This window comes from Palaemon carinicauda, chromosome 6 (assembly GCF_036898095.1).
Source record: "Palaemon carinicauda isolate YSFRI2023 chromosome 6, ASM3689809v2, whole genome shotgun sequence".
Lineage (NCBI taxonomy): Eukaryota > Metazoa > Arthropoda > Malacostraca > Decapoda > Palaemonidae > Palaemon > Palaemon carinicauda.
The window spans coordinates 7988997-8011474 of NC_090730.1; the positions used below are offsets into that span (position 1 = coordinate 7988997).

At 35.6% G+C, this 22478-nt stretch overlaps 1 protein-coding gene across 4 annotated transcripts in view; it reads right to left on the bottom strand.

Moving 5' to 3' along the window:
• stmA (Protein EFR3 homolog stmA) overlaps positions 1-22478 on the bottom strand; it is a 159356-nt gene that overhangs the window by 24013 nt on the left and 112865 nt on the right. For all 4 annotated transcript variants that reach the window (XM_068374959.1, XM_068374958.1, XM_068374957.1 and 1 more), the window contains 7 exons: positions 18192-18268; positions 12458-12584; positions 11794-11945; positions 8301-8453; positions 6860-6979; positions 3812-3957; positions 2987-3065 (listed from right to left, as the gene is read on the bottom strand). In XM_068374959.1, the coding sequence (XP_068231060.1) occupies positions 2987-3065; positions 3812-3957; positions 6860-6979; positions 8301-8453; positions 11794-11945; positions 12458-12584; positions 18192-18268 (854 nt within the window). The remainder of the gene's footprint in view (positions 1-2986; positions 3066-3811; positions 3958-6859; positions 6980-8300; positions 8454-11793; positions 11946-12457; positions 12585-18191; positions 18269-22478) is intronic.

Genomic DNA, 22478 nt, shown 5'->3' on the forward strand with positions numbered 1-22478 from the left:
GTCAATTTCTAGTAATATCTTTATGCTACTGTCTGGCTTTAAAATTCCCACTTAATCATTTTTGTCTACATTGTAAAATTACAAATTTTAACAATAATTTACATTTTTCCTTATCATACAAACAGTAGTCCTTTAATAGGAGAACGATTTCTGTGAAGCAGGAAACTACGTTGTTAAAATTTATAACAAGGTATCGGTAGTTACTGGTGGGTGGCGGGTATGGCACCCAAGCAGCTCACAGAGAGGCCATTTTGACCTTTAACTAGGAATTGCTGGGTGAATGAGGCAGAAAGTTCAACTTAAATGACTCAATGCAAATTACGGGTACTTCTAAAACTTGCAATTTGCTGCTATACAAATACAAAGCTTCATCCTTTAGTCGGAGACTTATCCTTAGGAAGGAGGCATTCCTATAACCAACCTGGCTTGTATAAAATCCTGGGATGTCAGGGCACTCGGACCTGGAGAGGTGCAACAGTGCTGATTCTGATCCACCTACTATTGACCTAACAATATTTTAGGAGTAGGTCATGGAGGAACCTAAATCCCAAATGGGATACAACGTCTACAATATTTCATGTTCATACTCCCATCAGGGGGTTGGGGATATAACTTTTACCTTTAAAATAAATAGTATAGAACTCGAAATGTCAGCTTGCCAATATCAAGGTCGAATCCAAGAACATAACGGCTCGACCGCTACATCCCAAGAAAGGTGAGGTTAGGGTTGCTCCAACTCCCCTGGCTAAGAGGGCATGTGCATGCGCAGCTTTTTCTAGTTCTCCTGATGCTGGTTTTTGTGCCCTGTTTATAATCTCTCAAAGACAGAAGGAGATGGTATTCCTGGATATTTTCTTCTTGCACCATCCTGTGCTGATGAACAGGTTTTGGAGCTGTGGTCTGAAGGGTTACGTCTGCTTCAGGTAGCATCTTAGTGCCCTCAGATGGCAATAAAGTAAATCATCTGGATCTTTGGTTACTTCACTGAGTGAGGAGATGGAGAGGGTCTCAAACCTGGGTTCATACACATACAGGTTTGGAGTTTTGACTACTAACTCGGGAATGGAGGAAAAAGGAGAAAGAGTAACAGTATGCAATATGTTGTGAATCTCGCCTATGTTTTACTGAGGTTAGGCCAAGCAGGAAAACTGTCTTCAGTGTCAGATCCTTATCAACATTCCAAAGCACAGGAGTTTGAGCTGGTAGACTTTCCCCCCAAAGGACAAAGTGGAGGAACTTCCCAAAACACTGATGGACTGGTACTGTGAAGCATGTGCTTTTCATATCCAGAAGAGAATAAAGTTGTTCCTCCTGATGACAGCTCGTATGATGTACGCCGTCTCCATTTTGAATGAGGTTTGTAATAAAAACTCATTCTGGGCTGAGAGGTTGATGACCGGTCTCCAGCTATCAGTCGACCTATTCATGAGGTACAGGCAACTATAAAAGCCTGAAGATCCATTCAGTATGAGCTTCTGCGTACCTTTGTTCAGCATCTTCCTCACTCTGATTGAGAGGTGAGGGTTTTTCATGGTTGGGTGGTACGAAGACCATGTTATTGGAGAGAGCTTGAGCAAATGAATGGGAGGTGGTATACATTCTACAAGACGTTTACTGTTCATTCCTTCGCTCCATGATACTGCCACCTTACCCATTGGCTTGACATATTCACCCCAACAACCCCCTCATGGCCAAGGAAGGAGGGAAATGTCTTTCTTATTGCCCTTCGTTTCTCTCCTGCCCATTACCCTTCTGGGCTGTTCACAACAGGGTCGAAAGGGTTGAAAGGAATCAACAGAAGAAGCTACCAAATTAGTGGACCTAGATCTGGAGGTTGTGGAAGCCTATTTAAGGGTCAACTTCAGTGGAGTCGATGCTTTGGTTTTTATGATTCATCTTGAAGATCAAATTTCATAAATGAGATGGCTGTTCAGTGAGTTGGCAGAGGGGTGTGGTTTCCCCACCACCTGCTAGTAACTATCGACACCTCATTATAAGTTTTAACAGCCAAGTTTTGAGCTTTCCTGAAATCATACTCCTATTATAGAACAAAGGTTTGTATTAATGTATGAACAAACACATCTTCATGCTTACATCCTGCACTTGAAATTATTTTCCTATTTCAGATCTTTATTTTTCAATTTCAAATTGATTTCACTAATCTTGTATATATTTTGACCAATTTACAATTTTTTTTAATTATTATCAACAGTTTTACTATCCCCAATTTTTTCTTTCTTCCAATTGTTGCTATTAAAATTTAAATACTTTCCTTCCAAATCAATCTTTTCATTGGCATCCATGCTCTTTTCCTCAGATACATTTACCTTCTTTCCTGCCCTTTCTTTAACATAGTTTCAAGATCTGATTACCTACCCTTTAGGTATCTTGATTTTATCAGTGCTTCAGCAGCTTTAATTCCTAACTCTGACAGAATTTCAGGGCTACTTTTCACTCATGATCTCTCTCCAAAACTGTATATTTTTACCATACTTTCATAATCAACTCTATTCCAACAAGCACATTTAGGTCTCCTTTGGCTGTGCCACTGTCGTGTATATGCATTACTGTAATGCATGCTACTTTTTCTTCTTTACTAACATCTCTTCCACTTATCCACTCTTTTCCATAATTTTTCCAACAGGTATTAAAGTAACTTTAACAGAAGTTACTTCATTGTAGCTTTTATTCTTTGGGAATTCCATGTACAGGTATTTCATTCATACTAAAGGCTGAGGATACTAGGAGCCATTTAATTTAAAGTAGCATATTTGCTTTGGCACTGTATTTATTTTAAGAGTTCCATTTTTGTAGCTGTACAGTAATGTTAAAAATTTTTCACACTTAAGTTGAAAGGTCATTAAGTGTGTTAAACTCTAGCAAAATAATAGAGAATACTTTACTGTATTTCTATCAGTATCAGAGAATAAGGAGGAAAACACATCTTAAAAAAGAAAGACAATAATGCACTGTAATTCTACTTTACCTGTATGGAAAACATCAGGATCTTGAAAGTTTGTACTGCAAAGCTGTTGTTGACCCACAGATTCTGCTGATCCAAGTGTCTGTTAGGAAAAAATCATTTATCTTGGATAAACATGGTCAACAATCATACTGTATTCATAAATCAACCGAATCCTTATCCTCGTAAACATTTCTTTGCTGCTTTTCCTTTTATGGGGTTATGAATGGCAGTACAGCAGTGAAGGAAATTTGTAAATACAAAACTAACAATGATTTAATTTCTTCTTTTTTAAAGATTAACACTTTAAAAATCATAACATAATGGTACATGTATTATTGTATTCCTTCACAACTCATACAAAATAATTATACTGTACATTCTAAAGCATTTGCATGAACACTTATAAAATGCTTACTATATCAAGTTACTTTTTCATCTCATATACCAAAGTAAACTAAACATTTATCAAACAAATTATAACATGAAAAAATTCCTCTATTTATCTTTCATTACATTATTTTAAGCAAATGGTTATAAATAAGGAACAAATTATACAACTCAAAGAATTGAGACAAAAATTTTAAATTTATAATTCTTAAAGTGAATCACATCAATCATTTTATGTAATTTAGCATTAATAAGGTCATATGTATAAATACCCTACTAAGACTGTGAATGAAAAGATCACAGAAAATATATTTTTCTGTGATCTTATATAATTAAGTTTATATTTTTATTTTCATTAAAATATGTTAAAATAGAAAATTATAATTTCTTTATGTATTCAACAACAAAATAACAAATACCCTTCATCAATTTTGTATTAAGTACTGTACAGTAACTTACATTAGTAATGGCTTTACTATATTATGTATTTTTCCGTAAGTTGCACGTGATACCAATTCTCTCAGACACATCTCTGCAAGTTCGTGAGGTTCCTTTTCCCCATCGTTCTGGTGATTGTCTGGTGCATCTCCAATCTCGGTTGTACCCTGTAAATACACAAAATAAGATTCACCTTTCATCCAATTTCTCTACCATAAGTCTTGTAAAATTTTCTAGCCTTGCAACATAACTCAGGGTATGTATACCTTCAACATAATGCATGCAAGCAGAATGTAACCAATTCATTTCTTGTGACATTCAAGAAATCTATAAAAATGCACTTTGCAAGTGATATTATGCAGTGCATAAAGCGTACTATGCTATACTACATTAAGTTATGTACAGCACATGTACTGTAAATTTATTACTGTACTGTATAGCCATCAATGCACATTCTGTATAAATCAAGTGATTGTAAGTAATTTACAGTACATGCAGTGTACAGTACTATGCTTTATTGAATAAAGTTATGTACAGGCCAAGTACAGTAAATTTACAACTGTATAGCCATCATACACATACTGTATTAATCAAGTGATGAAAAAAACTTTATAAACCATTTGAATTTAAAAGAAAATCTTTTAACCAATAAAGATTCCATATCTTGTACTTTGCATGTTTCTTTTGTACTGTAATTTATTGAAAATATTTCTAAGTAGTAATCAATTACAGTATAATATTTGGCGTATGTTATAATAATACCAGACAAGACTGTGGAATTTTAAAGATTTACAAGTAATTTGCATTCTAAAAGAATAGTTTATTGATTAAATATAAAACTGATGGAAAAAGATATGTGAAACAAAATTCTTCACAGGGCTGGACCAGAGTGTTCACCATCAAATTATGAAAAATGAAGATTCTATGACATACAACAATGTCCATACAACCCTGTCAATCATACCGAGCCAAAATTATTTTGAAATGTCCTCAGACATACCCATTCTGAAGTCTTTAAGACAATAGATGTAAAATAGTTAGAAGTGACTGTCTGCACATGCATTATTGTGAACTCCTAGTTAATAAAAACTATCCACCTCATCTTACTGCATAAGCTATCGAGCTCATCTTATTGCATAGGCCAAATATGGTATAAAGAGTATGAAGGGACGAAAGGTAGTCATTTCAATATATAGAATGATTGATGGGTTTATATAACAAATATATATTGTAAAAAATATTTACTTTTTCATTTTAAACCCAGTAAAGGGTTGAAGATTTCTTGAAAAGGCCTAATAGAGCCAGTGGTGCTTTTTGGAAGAGATACAGGAAATCAGAAAGTGTCCAAGAAACTTCTGTGAGGTATTGTAAGTGATCATTAGTCTGGTAGATGGTTTTTGATTTAGCTGATGATACAAGTGCAGAGAAAAATCTACCATACAATGATTCAAGACAACTACAGTACATCTGTTAAGAAAGAAAGGAATAATAGTGATGGCTGACTGATAACTCTAATTATCTGCCTTCATGAAGGGCATGAAGCTCCAACCTGCTCTTCAAAGCATGGGAGTTGAGGGGCCCTCATGTGAGTTCACTGGGAGTTGAGGGGGCCTCAAGTGAGTTCACTGGGAGTTGAGGGGCCCTCATGTGAGTTCACTCCTTGCTTATGTAATTAGCCAAGAGTGAAAGAAAAGTAATGAAGGAATGGAGGAAACAATACAGACATGAGAAGAAAAGTTGAAGATCCTGTGAATGTTGTGCTGAGAGAACAATATATCTTTACAACAATACCTCAATTCTGAGACTTCATTTATGTCATTTTATATATTGTGTACAGTTATTTTATTCTTTTATGATACAATGTTTCATTGTTTTCTTTAAGATCCTCATTAAATGACAATTTAACCACTTCAATCAAGTCTCCTCCGTCAAATTATAGCATCTCATTCCTCTCTTTCCTGCATTCTGGTTGCGATATTCATCCAAAAAAGGTAAATCTTACTTTGTCTGAGACTAGAACATCAAAGACTAAAAATTGGATGACTACAGATCAACATTTCTGAAAGCTAGTCAAAGCAAATATTCTTTGAAACGATACATGAAACTTAATCATAGCTATATTGAAACTGAAATAATGATAATAATTATGGAAAATTAATCAACTTATCGATGTCAGATTGAAGTATATTTCAATTTAGAGATAAATTAATTCTGATCCTTGTACAAGACAGGTACAGTATATTTGATCCAAACAGCTTGGAGGTTTGAAAGACTTCTAACTCCTGCTATGATTGTTTTTACAACATCAGTGTTACCTAGAAATTCTAATATAGAAATTGCATATAATTAATCATCAGTTAGTTCATCTTGAAATACTGTACTCTTAACAATGCTTTTTTACTGTCTGGTATAAAAAAATTACATTAGTTGGTACTTTTTCTTACAGCTCAGACAGAAATACTTCATAAATGCAACTTTTTATCTAATAGTTATGTTTCGCTCCGATTGTGAAGAATAAAATTCTTTTTCACTACAATATATGATTAAAACTTCTATGTAAGAAATGAAGTTGTTATATCACGTATAGTTTTCAGATAAAAGATAAAGACAAACCCACACTAACCCTAAGTAGCTTTGGCTAACCTACATATGCAATAATAGCCAAGAAAATAATAAAAGCCATATCTAGTAGTAAATGAGAGGTGTCTGAGATAAAAAAGGACAGCAAAGTAAGACACAGAAAGTATGAAAATCATAGAAAATACAATAGTCCATAAAACAGATCACTCTACATGACAATGGTTCATACATTTCCAAACAAAACATCAAACTGAAGAAAAGTGGGACAGGGAAAGAGGTGAAGATTGTAATCCCTAAATGAGGAAGACTGTCTTCTTACCAAAGTTTCAACTGCCTGTCCTTTGGAAAAACAAATTTAAGTAAAATACATGTGATAGTTTCAAGAATGGTTATATTTTGTATTTCATATGAATGAATATACAATAAATAGATTCTACAGTTCTGCATAACCAGTTTAAACAAAATGAAAATATAATACATATACCATACCTTGACGTAAGATTCATTTCCTTGCATGTTATATAAAAGTGATGGGACGATTTTCTCCATATGAGTTGGTAACCAGATATTTTCACCAAGGTTGTCCCAATCTGTTTTACGTACAACTCCCTGTAATGAACAATATCATTTGTCAAACAACAATACTGTACATGATAGTTTTACAAATCTGCATTACTTTGCTAATGAATAACAGTAAATCATATTTCATACATGCCGGATTTCCAATTACAAACAGATGTTGATTCAAAATATTACACAGTTAATTAACCTATAGATACTTAATAACTTACAACTGTGTTGAAAATGGGTGCACGTTAAAGAATATAATAGTAGTTATATGTAAGTATTGCACTGGTTACTATTCATGATACTGTATTAATATATTTATTACATTTGCCAAATTAATGTTTTTACATAAAGCGGATGGGTCCGAGTTCATTGGGTCATATATTGAGGCTAATATAACACACTCGACTGTGTTTCAGTTGAATACTTTTCTGAGTTTACAATGGAGTTACAGTTCAGTTCAGTACAGTATATCCATTTAACCTAAAAAAAAAAAAAAACTGTTTAACATCTATCCAGCTAAAAAGAAGTATTTATCTTACAACCATCTGTAACTAGAATAAAGCTGCTACATCAAAGCATACTGTATCTATAATTCATAAAATTAACTTGTTCTTTATCAAATATGCACATATTACACAGATTTAAAACTTACACAGAATGTTACCCTATTCTAAATACAGTGTATAATTTTGACTGTTGGTTTCAAAGAATAGTAAAAAATATTACATACAAATGTATACACTATGTTTGAACATTGGTTTTAAAGACCAGTAAAAAATATATACTGGCAGTTATAAACACTAGAACTTGCAATATATCCTGTTTATAAATTCTCAAAATCAGTGGTAGTGACAATTAGAACAGCCTCCACTACAGTGATCTGGCAAGGAAAAAGATGAGAAATATAATGAATGTAAACGAGAAAACTCCACAATTGTTTTACTTTGTTGAATTTTATAATAATAAAATAAAAGCAATGCAGCAATGAAATACAAAGGGAATAATTAAAGGAAAGAAGAGAATTTAGACAGAGAAAAAGAGCATAATCTTACAGAACATTATGAAATAGATAGTATGTAATACATTCATTATTATTAGTAGTAGTAGTACAAGGCAAGCTACAACCCTGGTTGGAAAAGCAGAATGCTACAAGCCAAAGGGGTCCAACAGGGAAAACAGTCCAGTGAGGAAAGGAAATAGTAAATAAACTACGTACAGTATAAGTAATTAATAAAACTATAAAATATTTTAAGATCAGTAATAATATTAAAATAAATCTATCACATGTAAACTATAGAAAAAGACTTACGTCAACCTGTTCAACAGAAAAGAATTTACAAAAAGTTTGAAGTAAACCAACCTGCAAGCCTTTAATGCCAGCTGTGCGTAACTGTTTTCTAGTAACTACATCGTCATCATTCGAGTAACACATAGATGAGAATTTGCTGACTAGGAAGTCATATCGTCGATGGTAAGAAGGAGTATCTTCTCGTATGTTCGCAAATTTCTCAAACTGCAAAGAAAGCAGAAATGTATATCTTGAACATTTTCAAGCTGATGTAGAATAAAAATAAAAAGTTGAAGGATTATGTTGCCCGAAATTCTAATTAATTTTGGCACATTAAAAAAGTACAGAAAGTTTCTGAAATTATGAAAAATTTTAAAACAGGTTATTCAAATAATGTATAACCTTCCATTTTTATCATTATACATTCTGTGCTTCCAAACTCAAAGGTGTCAAGGGACTGTTTTTTCTTTGGGATTAGGAACTTTTTTTTTTATTTCAATTCCTCTCCTCTCCTCTTCGTTCTTTTCCTTTTCTTTAAGTTCAACATCGATAAGGACATTGATGTACCGGTCAGTCTTTCAAGTCCTACAAGGACATTGATGTACCGGTCAGTCTTTCAAGTCCTACAGGGACATTGATGTACCGGTCAGTCTTTCAAGTCCTACAGGGACATTGATGTACCGGTCAGTCTTTCAAGTCCTACAGGGACATTGACGTACCGGTCAGTCTTTCAAGTCCTACAAGGACAATGATGTACCGGTCAGTCTTTCCAGTCCTATAAGGACATTGATGTACCAGTCAGTCTTTCAAGTCATACAATGACATTGATGTACCGGTCAGTCTTTCAAGTCCTACAAGGACAATGATGTACCGGTCAGTCTTTCCAGTCCTACAAGGACATTGATGTACCGGTCAGTCTTTCAAGTCCTACAAGGACATTGATGTACCGGTAGTCTTTCAAGTCCTATAAGGACATTGATGTACCAGTCAGTCTTTCCAGTCCTACAAGGACATTGATGTAACGGTCAGTCTTTCAAGTCCTACAGGGACATTGATGTACCGGTCAGTCTTTCAAGTCCTACAGGGACATTGATGTACCGGTCAGTCTTTCAAGTCCTACAGGGATATTGATGTACCGGTCAGTCTTTCAAGTCCTACAAGGACATTTATGTACCGGTCAGTCTTTCAAGTCCTACAAGGACAATGATGTACCGGTCAGTCTTTCCAGTCCTATAAGGACATTGATGTACCAGTCAGTCTTTCCAGTCCTATAAGGACATTGATGTACCGTCAGTCTTTCCAGTCCTACAAGGACATTGATGTACTGGTCAGTCTTTCAAGTCCTACAAGGACATTGATGTACCAGTCAGTCTTTCAAGTCCTACAGGGACATTGATGTACCGGTCAGTCTTTCAAGTCCTACAGGGACATTGATGTACCGGTCAGTCTTTCAAGTCCTACAAGGACAATGATGTACCGGTCAGTCTTTCCAGTCCTATAAGGACATTGATGTACCCGTCAGTCTTTCCATTCCTACAAGGACATTGATGTACCGGTCGGTCTTTCAAGTCCTACAGGGACATTGATGTACCGGTCAGTCTTTCCAGTCCTACAGGGACATTGATGTACCGGTCAGTCTTTCCAGTCCTACAGGGTCATTGATGTACCGGTCAGTCTTTCAAGTCCTACAGGGACATTGATGTACCGGTCAGTCTTTCCAGTCCTACAGGGACATTGATGTACCGGTCAGTCTTTCCAGTCCTACAGGGACATTGATGTACCGGTCAGTCTTTCCAGTCCTACAGGGACATTGATGTACCGGTCAGTCTTTCAAGTCCTACAGGGACATTGATGTACCGGTCAGTCTTTCAAGTCCTTCAGGGACATTGATGTACCGGTCAGTCTTTCAAGTCCTACAAGGACAATGATGTACCGGTCAGTCTTTCCAGTCCTAGAAGGACATTGATGTACCGGTCAGTCTTTCCAGTCCTAGAAGGACATTGATGTACCGGTCAGTCTTTCCAGTCCTAGAAGGACATTGATGTACCGGTCAGTCTTTCCAGTCCTACAAGGACATTGATGTACCGGTCAGTCTTTCCAGTCCTATAAGGACATTGATGTACCCGTCAGTCTTTCCAGTCCTACAAGGACATTGATGTACCGGTCAGTCTTTCCAGTCCTACAAGGACAATGATGTACCGGTCAGTCTTTCCAGTCCTACAAGGACATTGATGTACCGGTCAGTCTTTCCAGTCCTACAAGGACAATGATGTACCGGTCAGTCTTTCCAGTCCTACAAGGACATTGATGTACCGGTCAGTCTTTCCAGTCCTACAAGGACAATGATGTACCGGTCAGTCTTTCAAGTCCTACAAGGACAATGATTTACCGGTCAGTCTTTCCAGTCCTACAAGGACATTGATGTACCGGTCAGTCTTTCCAGTCCTACAAGGACATTGATGTACCGGTCAGTCTTTCCAGTCCTACAAGGACATTGATGTACCGGTCAGTCTTTCCAGTCCTATAAGGACATTTATGTACCGGTCAGTCTTTCCAGTCCTATAAGGACATTGATGTACCGGTCAGTCTTTTAAGTCCTATAAGGACATTGATGTACCGGTCAGTCTTTCAAGTGTTCTCATATTGACAGAAATGTATTTAAATCTAGGACTTGGTTTGCTATACACATGCAAGAACCATCAAATGAAAATCTAGTGAGAGGTATCTCCAATTTCAACCCTACTCTGTAAATTGAGTTGTAAGACTCCAAGATATTAGTCTGAATTTGATTACACATATTTGAACCCATGCCCTACTGCTGGGATGTATCTCGACTCGCACTAGAGAACCATTACAACTGTGATCTACTGTACTATAATAATTGAAGGATAGCATATAACTATCTATACAGTTGAAACCGGCGCCAGTAACTGAGTTTTGAAACAAAAATGATTAAACTATGTATTAGGTATATATATTTACTCGCCTATCTTAAAAATTGAAAAGAACGAATATAATTAAAAATTTTCCAGTGTAAAACCTTCATATAAAAAAAGTTTTAAACCACAATGAATTTCAATGATTAATTTTGTGAACTTTGGCTGCATTTTAATCTATTTTAAAGAAATCACATTTTTAATTTCCAAGAATTTTTCATTATGAAAACAGGTTTCAATTAGTAGTAACCAAATATTCTGAAAACTTATTAATCTTTTCCAACTGTACCTTTTCTTATAACCCAGCTAACTTCTTAGTTTCTCAAAAATAAACTTTATTAATTACACTCCCTGCTCTCAAGTTTTTGTACGGTTACTTTTTATAATAAAACAAAAACTGAAATTGTTCCAAAAAATACTTTGTACATCGTAGTTAGAAGCCTATTTTAATATACTGTATATAAAAGTAATAAAAAAAATACACTTTCCACGAACATATATTTACTAAAGAAAAAGTTTCTTGTGAAATATAAATTTGACAGCCTATTGCCTATAACATCTTATACACACTTGTCAATTCTTCAAGATACTGTGACTGAAACGAAAACATTCTTCAATTAAACACTAACCGATTGAGTGGCACGGAGCTGCAAAGTGGGTTCTGTCGACTCTAGCAATTTTTGAACCATCTGAAGGAAAGACTCTACGAAGAGATTGAGATTATTCGCGTGGCAGGAAACCAACAACTGGTCGAGGGCGTCCATGGAAATTATGACATACCCTGAAAATATAGGAAAGGGGTCAAAGGAAGAATTAGATGGAAAATCTCAATACATTCAATGGTACACATTCATACCTGCATTGACATTTCATCAAATTAAATATCTAGTTTATTTGCTTTCACTGCATGAACATTTCATCAAATTAAATATTTAGTTTATTTGTTTTCACTGCATGAATATTTCATCAAATTAAATTATATTTGCTTTCAAAACCATTCACGTAACATTGATATTAATAATAAAAGAATATTTATAAAATTTACTTGAAATTAATTTGTAAGCTACTTAAAAACATGAAGAAATTATTTTACCTTTAATGACTGAAAACACCTAATTCAAAATATCCCATCAATTCCAGGTCCAAAAGACTTTTTTGCTATACTGTATTTGAAGCTACATTTGTAAATACATATTTATAAAATCGCAAAACATTTCTATGCAAAAAAATATATGAAAAACCATCTGTGAGATAATTAATCATGGAAAACTTAAATTAATTTCTTTTTCTCACCTGTTTTCTTCCTGTTGATATCTCTGTAGAGTCTATGGGCTAAATAATCCCCTATGTGGTCCAACTTGCCCGGCGAATTCATGGCATACCACATAAGTTTATCCATGTTGGATTTGACGAGGCCATCCTGAAAAGAATAAAGGACTGCAAATAAGTCTGTTCTTCTCTGAGCATGATGATATCTTCAAACTAACTTTCTGTCGTGAGTGGCTTAAATATATCTCTCTTATTTATAATTGAAAAGAAATATGAAAATTTATTCTAAGATTTACATTACTCATTTATTTCGGTTTTGTCATATATTCTGTTCTATCTTATTTCTCTTCCGCCTTTATTCTGAAGTTTTTATAGTCTATATATGAAAGGTCTAATCTCATAATGCTACTGTTATTAGTATATTTTTATTGTTTATTACTTCCCTTGTAGTTTTTTATTTTCTTGTTTCCTTTCCTCACAGGGCTATTTTTCCCTATTGCAGCCCTTTGGCTTCTAGCACCTTGCTTTTCCAACTAGGATTATTGCTTAGTAAGTAATAATATTCCTATGAAAAACTCTCAGGATATTCTTTTAGTATCTTTACCATATATGAACAATCCACCTTCTATGTAGTGGTTTTACAAATGCTGATGATAAGCAATTACTGTATAGTCAATAATCTATAATCTTATCGTGGAGGAAGATTTTTTTTTTTACATCAGCCAAAAGAACCAATAATGGAAATTCTAAAATATAAAATACTTGACCCTAAGTCATATAGTAATAATACTATTCGGTGTTGGAAGTTTTTACCTATTTTTGTTGGATGGGGAACATCGATATTGAAAGTGGAAATGGTACGTATAAGTTGCATGAAGTCCAGACAAAAAAGAAAAAAAAAAAAAAAAAAAAGGAATAGGAGTGTTGATGCCGTCTAATAAGAATATTCAAAGTTTCCCGAATTCCAGACAAAATAAGTTGGAATAGGAGTAATAATGCCACTAAAGAACATTTATCACAATGAGGCTGTATTAGTTTAGCTAAAATTTCTTCAATCGGAGGAATTGTCATGACAATGTAAGCGTAATAGTCACAATAATGGACAAACGGACAGAGGAAGGAACAATTACTAGTCCCTCCAACTCTGTAGGCAAGGGAGGTTTAAAAGGTTTAAAGGCCACTCATGAATGGCAGAGGGAAGGGACAGTGATATTTCCCTAGCTAGCAGGACAGTGCCCTAGAGGCCTAGATACAGGCGATATATACATATGATCAGCACCCAATAACCTTCTTCATCAAGCTAGGACCAGGGAGGGCCAGGCAATGGCTCTTGATGACATACCAGGCAGACTTACAGGCTCCACAAAACCCCACATCACGGAAGGTGAGGTTGCAGACACAACAAGCAACTATCGAGTTTGAGCGGGCCTCGAACCCCAGTCCGGCAGAACGCCAAGCAGGGACGTTTCCAAAAGGCCACTGATAATAAAACAGACGGCTCACTATACAACGACTATAATAAATTTCCCTGTGATGGGAAGATAAATAGGCCCAAGAGGAAAACATCTTCCCCGCTTTGAAAAGGTTACACGCACACACACACACAAAAAAAAAAAAAAAAAAAAAAAAAAAAAAAAAAAAAAAATCCATGATGCATTCGAGTCACGCTCTGTTTGTTATGCAAATGTCAAAAATAAAGGAAAGAAATATAAAAAGGAGAATTCACAGCTAGAAAACCTGGCAACAGCCTTGGAAATATACGATAGTTTTTTTCTATATGTTTCCTACCATTTGATTCAACTGAATAAAACAGAAATAGAGGGGAAAACTAAATAAAACTTGAGGATATAATCGTCATAAAATAAAAGACAAGAGAAAGAGTTCATCCATGAATTCTATAAAAGGATACTTGAATACAAGACAAAATGGTTACCAAACCGTACAACTTCATATTTTTTAAAGGGAATAAAATCTGAGTTCAGGAAGTTTAAGTGAGAGAGAGAGAGAGAGAGAGAGAGAGAGAGAGAGAGAGAGAGAGAGAGAGAGAGAGAGAGAGAGAGATTTACCTTATTGCCTTATTCTGAGAGAGAGAGAGAGAGAGAGAGAGAGAGAGAGAGAGAGAGAGAGAGAGAGACTTACCTTATTGCCTTATTCTGAGAGAGAGAGAGAGAGAGAGAGAGAGAGAGAGAGAGAGAGAGAGAGAGAGAGAGAGAGAGAGAGAGAGAGAGAATGATAAGAAAACTGGCGTGGATATAACGGATTTTGAGCAAAGCGAAAATTCTATTTTTGGGTGATATGGCCATGTCGTCCTGATGGAAGGTTCCTTCAGGTAGCTTATCCCTTAGAAAGCTACCTAAAGAAACCTTCCATCAGGACGACATGGCTGAACCCAAAAACTACATATGTAAATATATTCTTATGACAAAGTACCTCACTAAATAATAAATCAACAATCTCTTCAATTATCAGCCAATTCCAGTATAAGTGCTGACTAAGCAACTATGCGATTTGTTTCACTTCATGAAACATTAACAATATCACAAGAGTGAAAAGCCCAAACACAACTCTTTAAATCAAAATAGAAAATCGGCAAAATGAGTATACGCAGTCCTTAGAACCTATCAATGCTGTTTTCCGATGTAATTCTGACGAAACAGATCGCAGATTCTTAAGAGTGCAAACCAAATGCAACTGCCTCTCAACCGAACAAGACCGAACCTTCCCAAGGTCATAGATGTAAATTCTATCAAGTCACTTAATTCTTACAAACAGAATAAAGTTTGCCGGCATAACTTAAGGTATCGTAAAGTTCAATGCCAAACGTGGTCAACATCATTGATCGATTTCCCATAATCACTGTTTATTTCATGACATACCTGGAATAGGTGCGAAGGTTGTATTGCAACCAAATGTTGCTAAGAAACTTCTATCAGTGACTGGGTCATTGTTTCTTTTCCAGACTAGATTAAATCTAAAAGCCTTCAATGCACTAAAAGATATATCTGGGAAGAGTAACAATATTCTTTCGACCTCATTAATCCCACTGTATTGCAAGGTCGCCCACTTCAGTTAATTTTCTTCCATTTATTTCACTAGTCCCACCCTTGTCCCTCATCCATAGTTTGCAAGGTGCTTCTTTCTACTCATACATCATCCTCACTAACCTTACCAAGTTCTCCTGTACGCCCCTCTTTCTCAAGTTCCAATTGACAAGGCATTCTTGGTACCGTGTCACATGACTTATCAAGATCCACAAAACACATGTAATCTTTCTTTGTTTCTTTCTAGATACTTTTCTTCAACTTTTCTTACTATATATTACATCCATTATGCTCTTTCCTATCATAAACTGCTACTCATGTATATCTATGCACTCTCCCAACTTTCCTACCATTCTTTCAAGTATTTTGAATACAGGATCCAAAGGCTTTCTTCATCTGCCATTCTCATAATTTGGTAAGTTTAATTCTTGTTTATACAATTTAATCACCCAACTATCTTCCCAGTCCCAGACATTTTTCAGTAGTGTGTGCACTCACCCTTTGACTTTCATACAACTCTTTTTACCCTTTTTATAGCATTATCGACTTTAATCTCTCTCTGATGTTTGCTATTGGTACTTCCAGTTCAGATCACAATCATTCTCAATAATAATATGCCTATTCTATTTCATAGCAAATCTAATGTTTTTGAACATAAAATAACAGCGGCCGCAAACGCACGCAAATATCACACATACACACACATACACACACACACATATTCCTAATATACAAAGTACTATATATATATATATATATATATATATATATATATATATATATATATATATATATATATATATATATATATATATATATATATATATGCACGAGCACGCAAATTGAGTATTTGTAAGTGGTGGCAATGAAAAATAGCTCACCAACACAAGACTAACATAATAATAAAGCAAAAAATCACAAGGATTCACATTACAAGTCGAGACCCCAATATATTTCCCTTCAGCCACCAAAAAAATCCGAGAACAAAGAGGTAATATAATAGGAAAGCCAGCGAGTGCCCTCGTGCGTGAACACGAATGCAGTCCAGTTTCCTCTTATGTGCATTTTACGAGAATAACAATTGACTCTCGTTTTCTTTCCGAGGTGTAACTCGTTTTCTTTTCGGGGTGTAACCTAGACAAAAACACTGCTCTCCGCTCGGCCGTTCACACGGATCAGATAGTGATGTTAGAAGTTTTCGGTCTCGGAAAATGCGCTGGTCGTCCACGGAAGTAATTTGTTCTCAAGTGCTTTTCTTCATATTGCTCTGTTTGGATGGATAAATTATTTCTTAAAGCACTGAGAGAGAGAGAGAGAGAGAGAGAGAGAGAGAGAGAGAGAGAGAGAGAGAGAGAGAGAGAGAGAGAGAGAGAGAGAGAGAGAGAGAATGCAGTTTCTTGGTAAGGATTTATGCTCAGAAAATATGCTAATATCGTTTCCAGGGAATGAAGACAATTGAGGTTTCAAGCTTACTGAATCTTTTCATGTTCATTTCTTTACAAATCAAATAGGAGACGATCCCCTCTCTCTCTCTCTCTCTCTCTCTCTCTCTCTCTCTCTCTCTCTCTCTCTCTCTCTCTCTCTCTCTCTCTCTCTCTCTCTCTCTCTCTCTAAAAGCAATCAACTATGGCTTCATAGGGAAATCTTAACTCACGAATTCCATTGTGTCAGTTACAACACCATTTAATTGCATTAAAATGACTAATGATGCAAATGGAAATTGTCTCTCCAACTTGAACACAATCTGTCTCGTAGGGAGACAACAGTGCTACGCTTGATCAGTCATTAACTACGAAGAATGGCGACTGAGAAATAATAATGGAGATTCACTATTTAAAAGGTAACTCACGAGCGACATATACAGAAAACAACGCCCAAAGCCCCTCTCCTCCTAAGGTAAAACCGGAGGACCAGACGTTGGCTGCTGATAACTAAACAGGTGGACGTAAGGGGAGGGGGTTCATAGGGTTTCAGTTGGTCACATTTGTCGCTAAGAGACAGAAAAAGAGCAACATGGCTACGGGAGCAAACTAAAGTACGAGGATATTTTAACAACCAGCAAGAAAAAAGAAATGGATATGGGCAGGACATATAAAGGTAATGAAAAATAATAGATGGGCCAAAAGAATAACATAATGGGTTCCTAGAGATTGCAAAGGAAGAGAAGACAATGGTTTGACGAGCTGATAAAATATGCGGGTATAAGCTAGCATAGAAAGACCATAAACAGACGCGATTGGAACGACATGCCTAAGGCCTTTGTTCACCAGTGGACTAGCAACGGCTGATGTTGATAATGGTGATGATGATGATGTGGACATACACTATATTATCGCCTTTTTAAATAGAAACCAATAATTAAAAAAGTTTCTTTTTAGAGAAAGTGGCACTTTAATTTTTATAATCTCATTTTGTTTACCAAATCTCTCCATCCCATGCTCATCCTTCTAACTTCGGTGTCGTGTCCTGGGGAAGCAGTGTCTGTCCTAAGTACATACACACACACACACACACACACATATATATATATATATATATATATACATTTATACATACATACATAGACACATCCACCACGTAGTCACCCTTTTCAATAAACAAGAATGCATTTCTATAAGAAAACATCACACAACTCTAATTTCCAAGTCTCAACCCTTTGTAGCTGTTCTATTGACAAAGTATGAGAAAAAAAAGTTAACGAACAACAAAGCACAAACCTCAGGATTGGCCGGAAAGATGTTGTCCACTAATCTTTTGTACCGCGGCCGGAAGGCCGAGCAGCACCCGCAACAACCTGTAATAAACAAACAAACAAATAAATAATAGATATTTCATAATAAAAAAGCAGTAAATAATACATACAGTATAAGCTGCTTATACTGTCTCCACGCAGCATCGTGGCTCATGGTGTGGGTGCTACAAATTCTTTGAAGGAGCTTCTAAACGAACATGCCCATAGATGAAATAATAACTAATGCTATATAAAAAGTAATTTATAAAAGTTCTATCTTAAGAGGAAATGGTAAAAATTAATCTTTAATAGATACAATACAATCAGAATGTGTCACAGTAATTAATTCCCACTAAAATGTGAAGGATTAAGTAAAATAAATAAATAAATACGTATGGAAGATAATTTTCCACATTCTATATAGAATAAAAATAGAATGCTACATAAACATGAGTATATAAATCAATTACATAATTGGTGATACCGGAAATACCATAATATATTTACACACACACACTATATATATATATATATATATATATACACATATATCAAACTCTACTTAAATCTAAAAAACAAACATCAAAAACTTCTAAAAATCAAAACATACGAAGGTCCCTATCGGCCAATTAAAGCCATAACAATACTACACTCATACCAAAGGTAGTACAATACTTCCAAAAGGTACATACATTACAACAATGACATTACAGAAGCCTTTCTAACGTGTTCTGAAATCAGGTATGAAGATATATAAGCTGAAATCATATAAATACTCCGAATTAGTAAAGACTCTCAATGCCAAGAAAAAAAATTTACAATAGAAAATATGAAAACCTAAACTAAACTGTCGAACTGCTTAATAAGAACATATTCAAGGGATGTGGTAGCCTATTGGAAAGGTCCCTGTTGGGTAACCTGCTGGATGGGCGATCGAGACCCACTCACTCAAGCTTGATAGTTTATAGTAGTCTGCAACCTCACAATGCTTGCGAGCTAAAGAGGGGGTATGAGGAGCTTATAGGTCTACCTGCTGAGTCATCGACAGCCATAGTCTGGCCCTCCCTTGTCCTATCTTGATGGAAAGATCGCTTGGGCGCTGAATACATGTGTATATGGTCAGTCTCTAGGACATTGTCCTATCCCTTGCTTCTGTCACTCATGGGCGACCTTTAAAACTTGGAGATATCTTCACATAAAAGAAACACGATTTGACAACGAAGGTTTCTGTTTAATTATGTACATCAGAGAAATGAGCAATGAATATTTTAAAAATAATGTCTTGAAAGGTCATCAAAATATCAAATCTATCTGCTCCGTTTTTTTTTTTCACAGTGCTTATTTTTCTCTTGCTAATGAGGCTACTCAATCTCACATGAGTTTAGTTAACCACCTTGTTTGAAATGGCAATGAACCAGCTAGCCAACCACGCGAGATGAGCTGGGCGTAAATGAAATCTAAAAGTAAAAACGAATCTACTAAGTAAAAGACCACCTAAGACAGGTCCTATGGCAACTCGACGAATGCTAACTTATATAGCATATCATTGTAGTACCATAGCCTCTGTACCATGGTTTTCCACTGTCTTGGGTTAGAGATCTCTTGCTTGAGGGTACACTCGGGCACACTATTCTATCTTGTTTCTCTTCCTCTTGTTATTTTGAGTTTTTCATCCTCGTTTTATTTTCAAGTTTTTGTAGTTTATGTATAAAAGATTTATTTTAATGTTTTTATTGTTCTGAAACTTCTCGTAGTTTTTCTTTATTGCCTTTCCTCACTGGGCTATTTTCCCTGTTGGAGCTCTTGGGCTTATAACATCCTGCTGTTCCAACTAGGGTTGTAGCTTAGAAAGTAATAATAATAATAATAATAATAATAATAATAATAATAATAATAATAATTGGATGGCACAATACAAATTGCCCACCTAGAGATTGGATTAGCTTGTAAGAATGGGAAGTTACGTGCACACTATTCGTGTTCTTTTCTTATGAAAATTACAAGCAATCCAAGCAGGAAATTCTAAGTTATTGTCTGGAGAACATCCTTTTGGACGTAGCTGGAAGACAGCCAAGTGTTCTTGCCTCGAAGTTTGTGCAAAGTTGGAAATGAATTCTGGATTCTTTACATTCTTCATGCAAAAATTATTGAAATTGTCAACAGTTAAATCCCCTCGTAAAATCGACATGTCATCTGCGTCGGCTTGTCCTTGAGGAATATGAAGGATATTATCAGACCAAATATCCAGAAACGTCGTCAGCTTTCAAGTATAGAAAACAAATACAAAATGGCTAAAAAAAAGCAGTTAAAATGACTGCAAAATTTGCCCTTCGCACTCTCCAAGAGAGATTAGTTCACCAAACTTTCAACTGGGCTCCACAAGGCACTAGAAGAGTTGGAAGACCCAGGCCTACATGGCTGGCTGAGGACTATGAAACATGAAGTAGGAAATGATGAATGGAGATGTACTGTTTTAAAAACTCAAGACAGAGACGACTGGCGAAATCTAACCGAGGCCCTTTGCGTCAAAATGCGTAAGCGGAAATGATGATGATGATGATGACGTTAACAGAAAAAAAACTACTTAAGCCATGTCCAGATATCAGCTTACAAGTATAAAGGCAATTAAATCGTTCACCATTGACATTAATGAAAACGTCCTGGACATTCATTAAAACATTTTTAACACTTTTTATGACAATCTGGTGAACCCAAAATACTTTTCCAAGGGAATCAGAAGATTCTTTCTCTTCTTTTTTTTTCAAGTGTAATTGATAAGCCAGGAATAAAAACACTTCCTTCTTTATAAATTAGAATCAGAAGTATAAATCTAAATCTTATAAAACAGCAAGTTAATTTTTGGACAGAATTTACATTAAAAAAAATTATTTTTCATCATTAAATGGTGAAAGGAAAGAATGAAATAACCCAAATAGAAAACGAATCAAAATGTAAATGTGAAAGCAAAAACCATATCTCCAGTCGCCGGTCAAGAGCCTCCTTACTCTCTTCCGTATCACTACACACTGACAGACAACTTAATAGCAATGGGATATTGCTGTCTTCCGCCTCAGTAAAAATAGCGAGAAAACAGAAAAAATAAGATTGAGGAATCTTTTCTAACTCAGCCGTGAAGTACTGGAAATTATTAACCAGAGCTTCTAAATTCTCAGTTTTGGCTAATGAAATTTAGCCCACTTGGGTGGTTTAAAGGTTTAAAGGCCATTCATGAATAGCAGAGGCAAGGGGCAGTGACATTGCCCTATCAAGCAGGACAATGCCCTAGAGACAGACCATATATACATATGATCAGCGCCAAAGCCCCTCTCCATCCAAGCTATGACCAAGGAGGGCCAGGCAATGGCTGCTGATGACTCAGCAGATACACATATAGGCTCACCCAAACACCCCTATCCTTAGGTCACAAGGATGGTGAGGTTGCAGCGACCAAAGAAACTAACGAGCTTGAAAGGGACTCTAACCCCAGTCTAGGGATCAGTAGTCAGGGACGTTACCACATCGGCCACCACAACCCTGATGAAGAGACATACATTCGTTTCAACAAGAAAAGGATAAATAATATGCCTCTCAAAGAGATGCAGCTTAAATCAATTATTTCAGTAAATACTGAAACTAGCTGAGTTCCACATCGATTAAATAAATAGCATATATGACTGCTATGTCAAGACAAGAAGCCGGTATTGCGATTTCTAAGATAAGCACAAATATATCGTCAATTTGCCAGATCTGCAATTTAGTGTAGTTTTACAACCAAGGAAATAAGTAAAAGTTAATAGGCAAATTAAATCAGTCGTAGGCAATTAGATACAGTTACCAGGTGAAAAAAAAGACGTTTAAAGTTAGGCGACGAAATACGAAATGGCAAAGTCTTCTAAACAGAATATACGGCAAACTGCATTTGACACATTTTAATAGAAGCAGTCTACCAAAAAGTGACGAATATGAGTAAATTAAAAAAAAGGAATCGTAATAAAAATGAATAAGAATTCTTCCCTTGACACACTGTGCATGTTAAGATAAATTTACTTGAATTTTTTTTTATCCCAAGTTTAAATCGTCAAAATCATTATTTTATTTATTTATTTTTCTTTTTTTTCATAGTTAAACCGACAATCCTAAGCCCTTTACGTTACCACATATTTGAACATCAGAGCAAACAAGCAGTTCTTGGAATTACGAAGTCTTTTTCTTTCCATTTACAAGCACAAAAATACACTAATGATAATTTTTAATGTGAAGAGCCGGCTTTCAT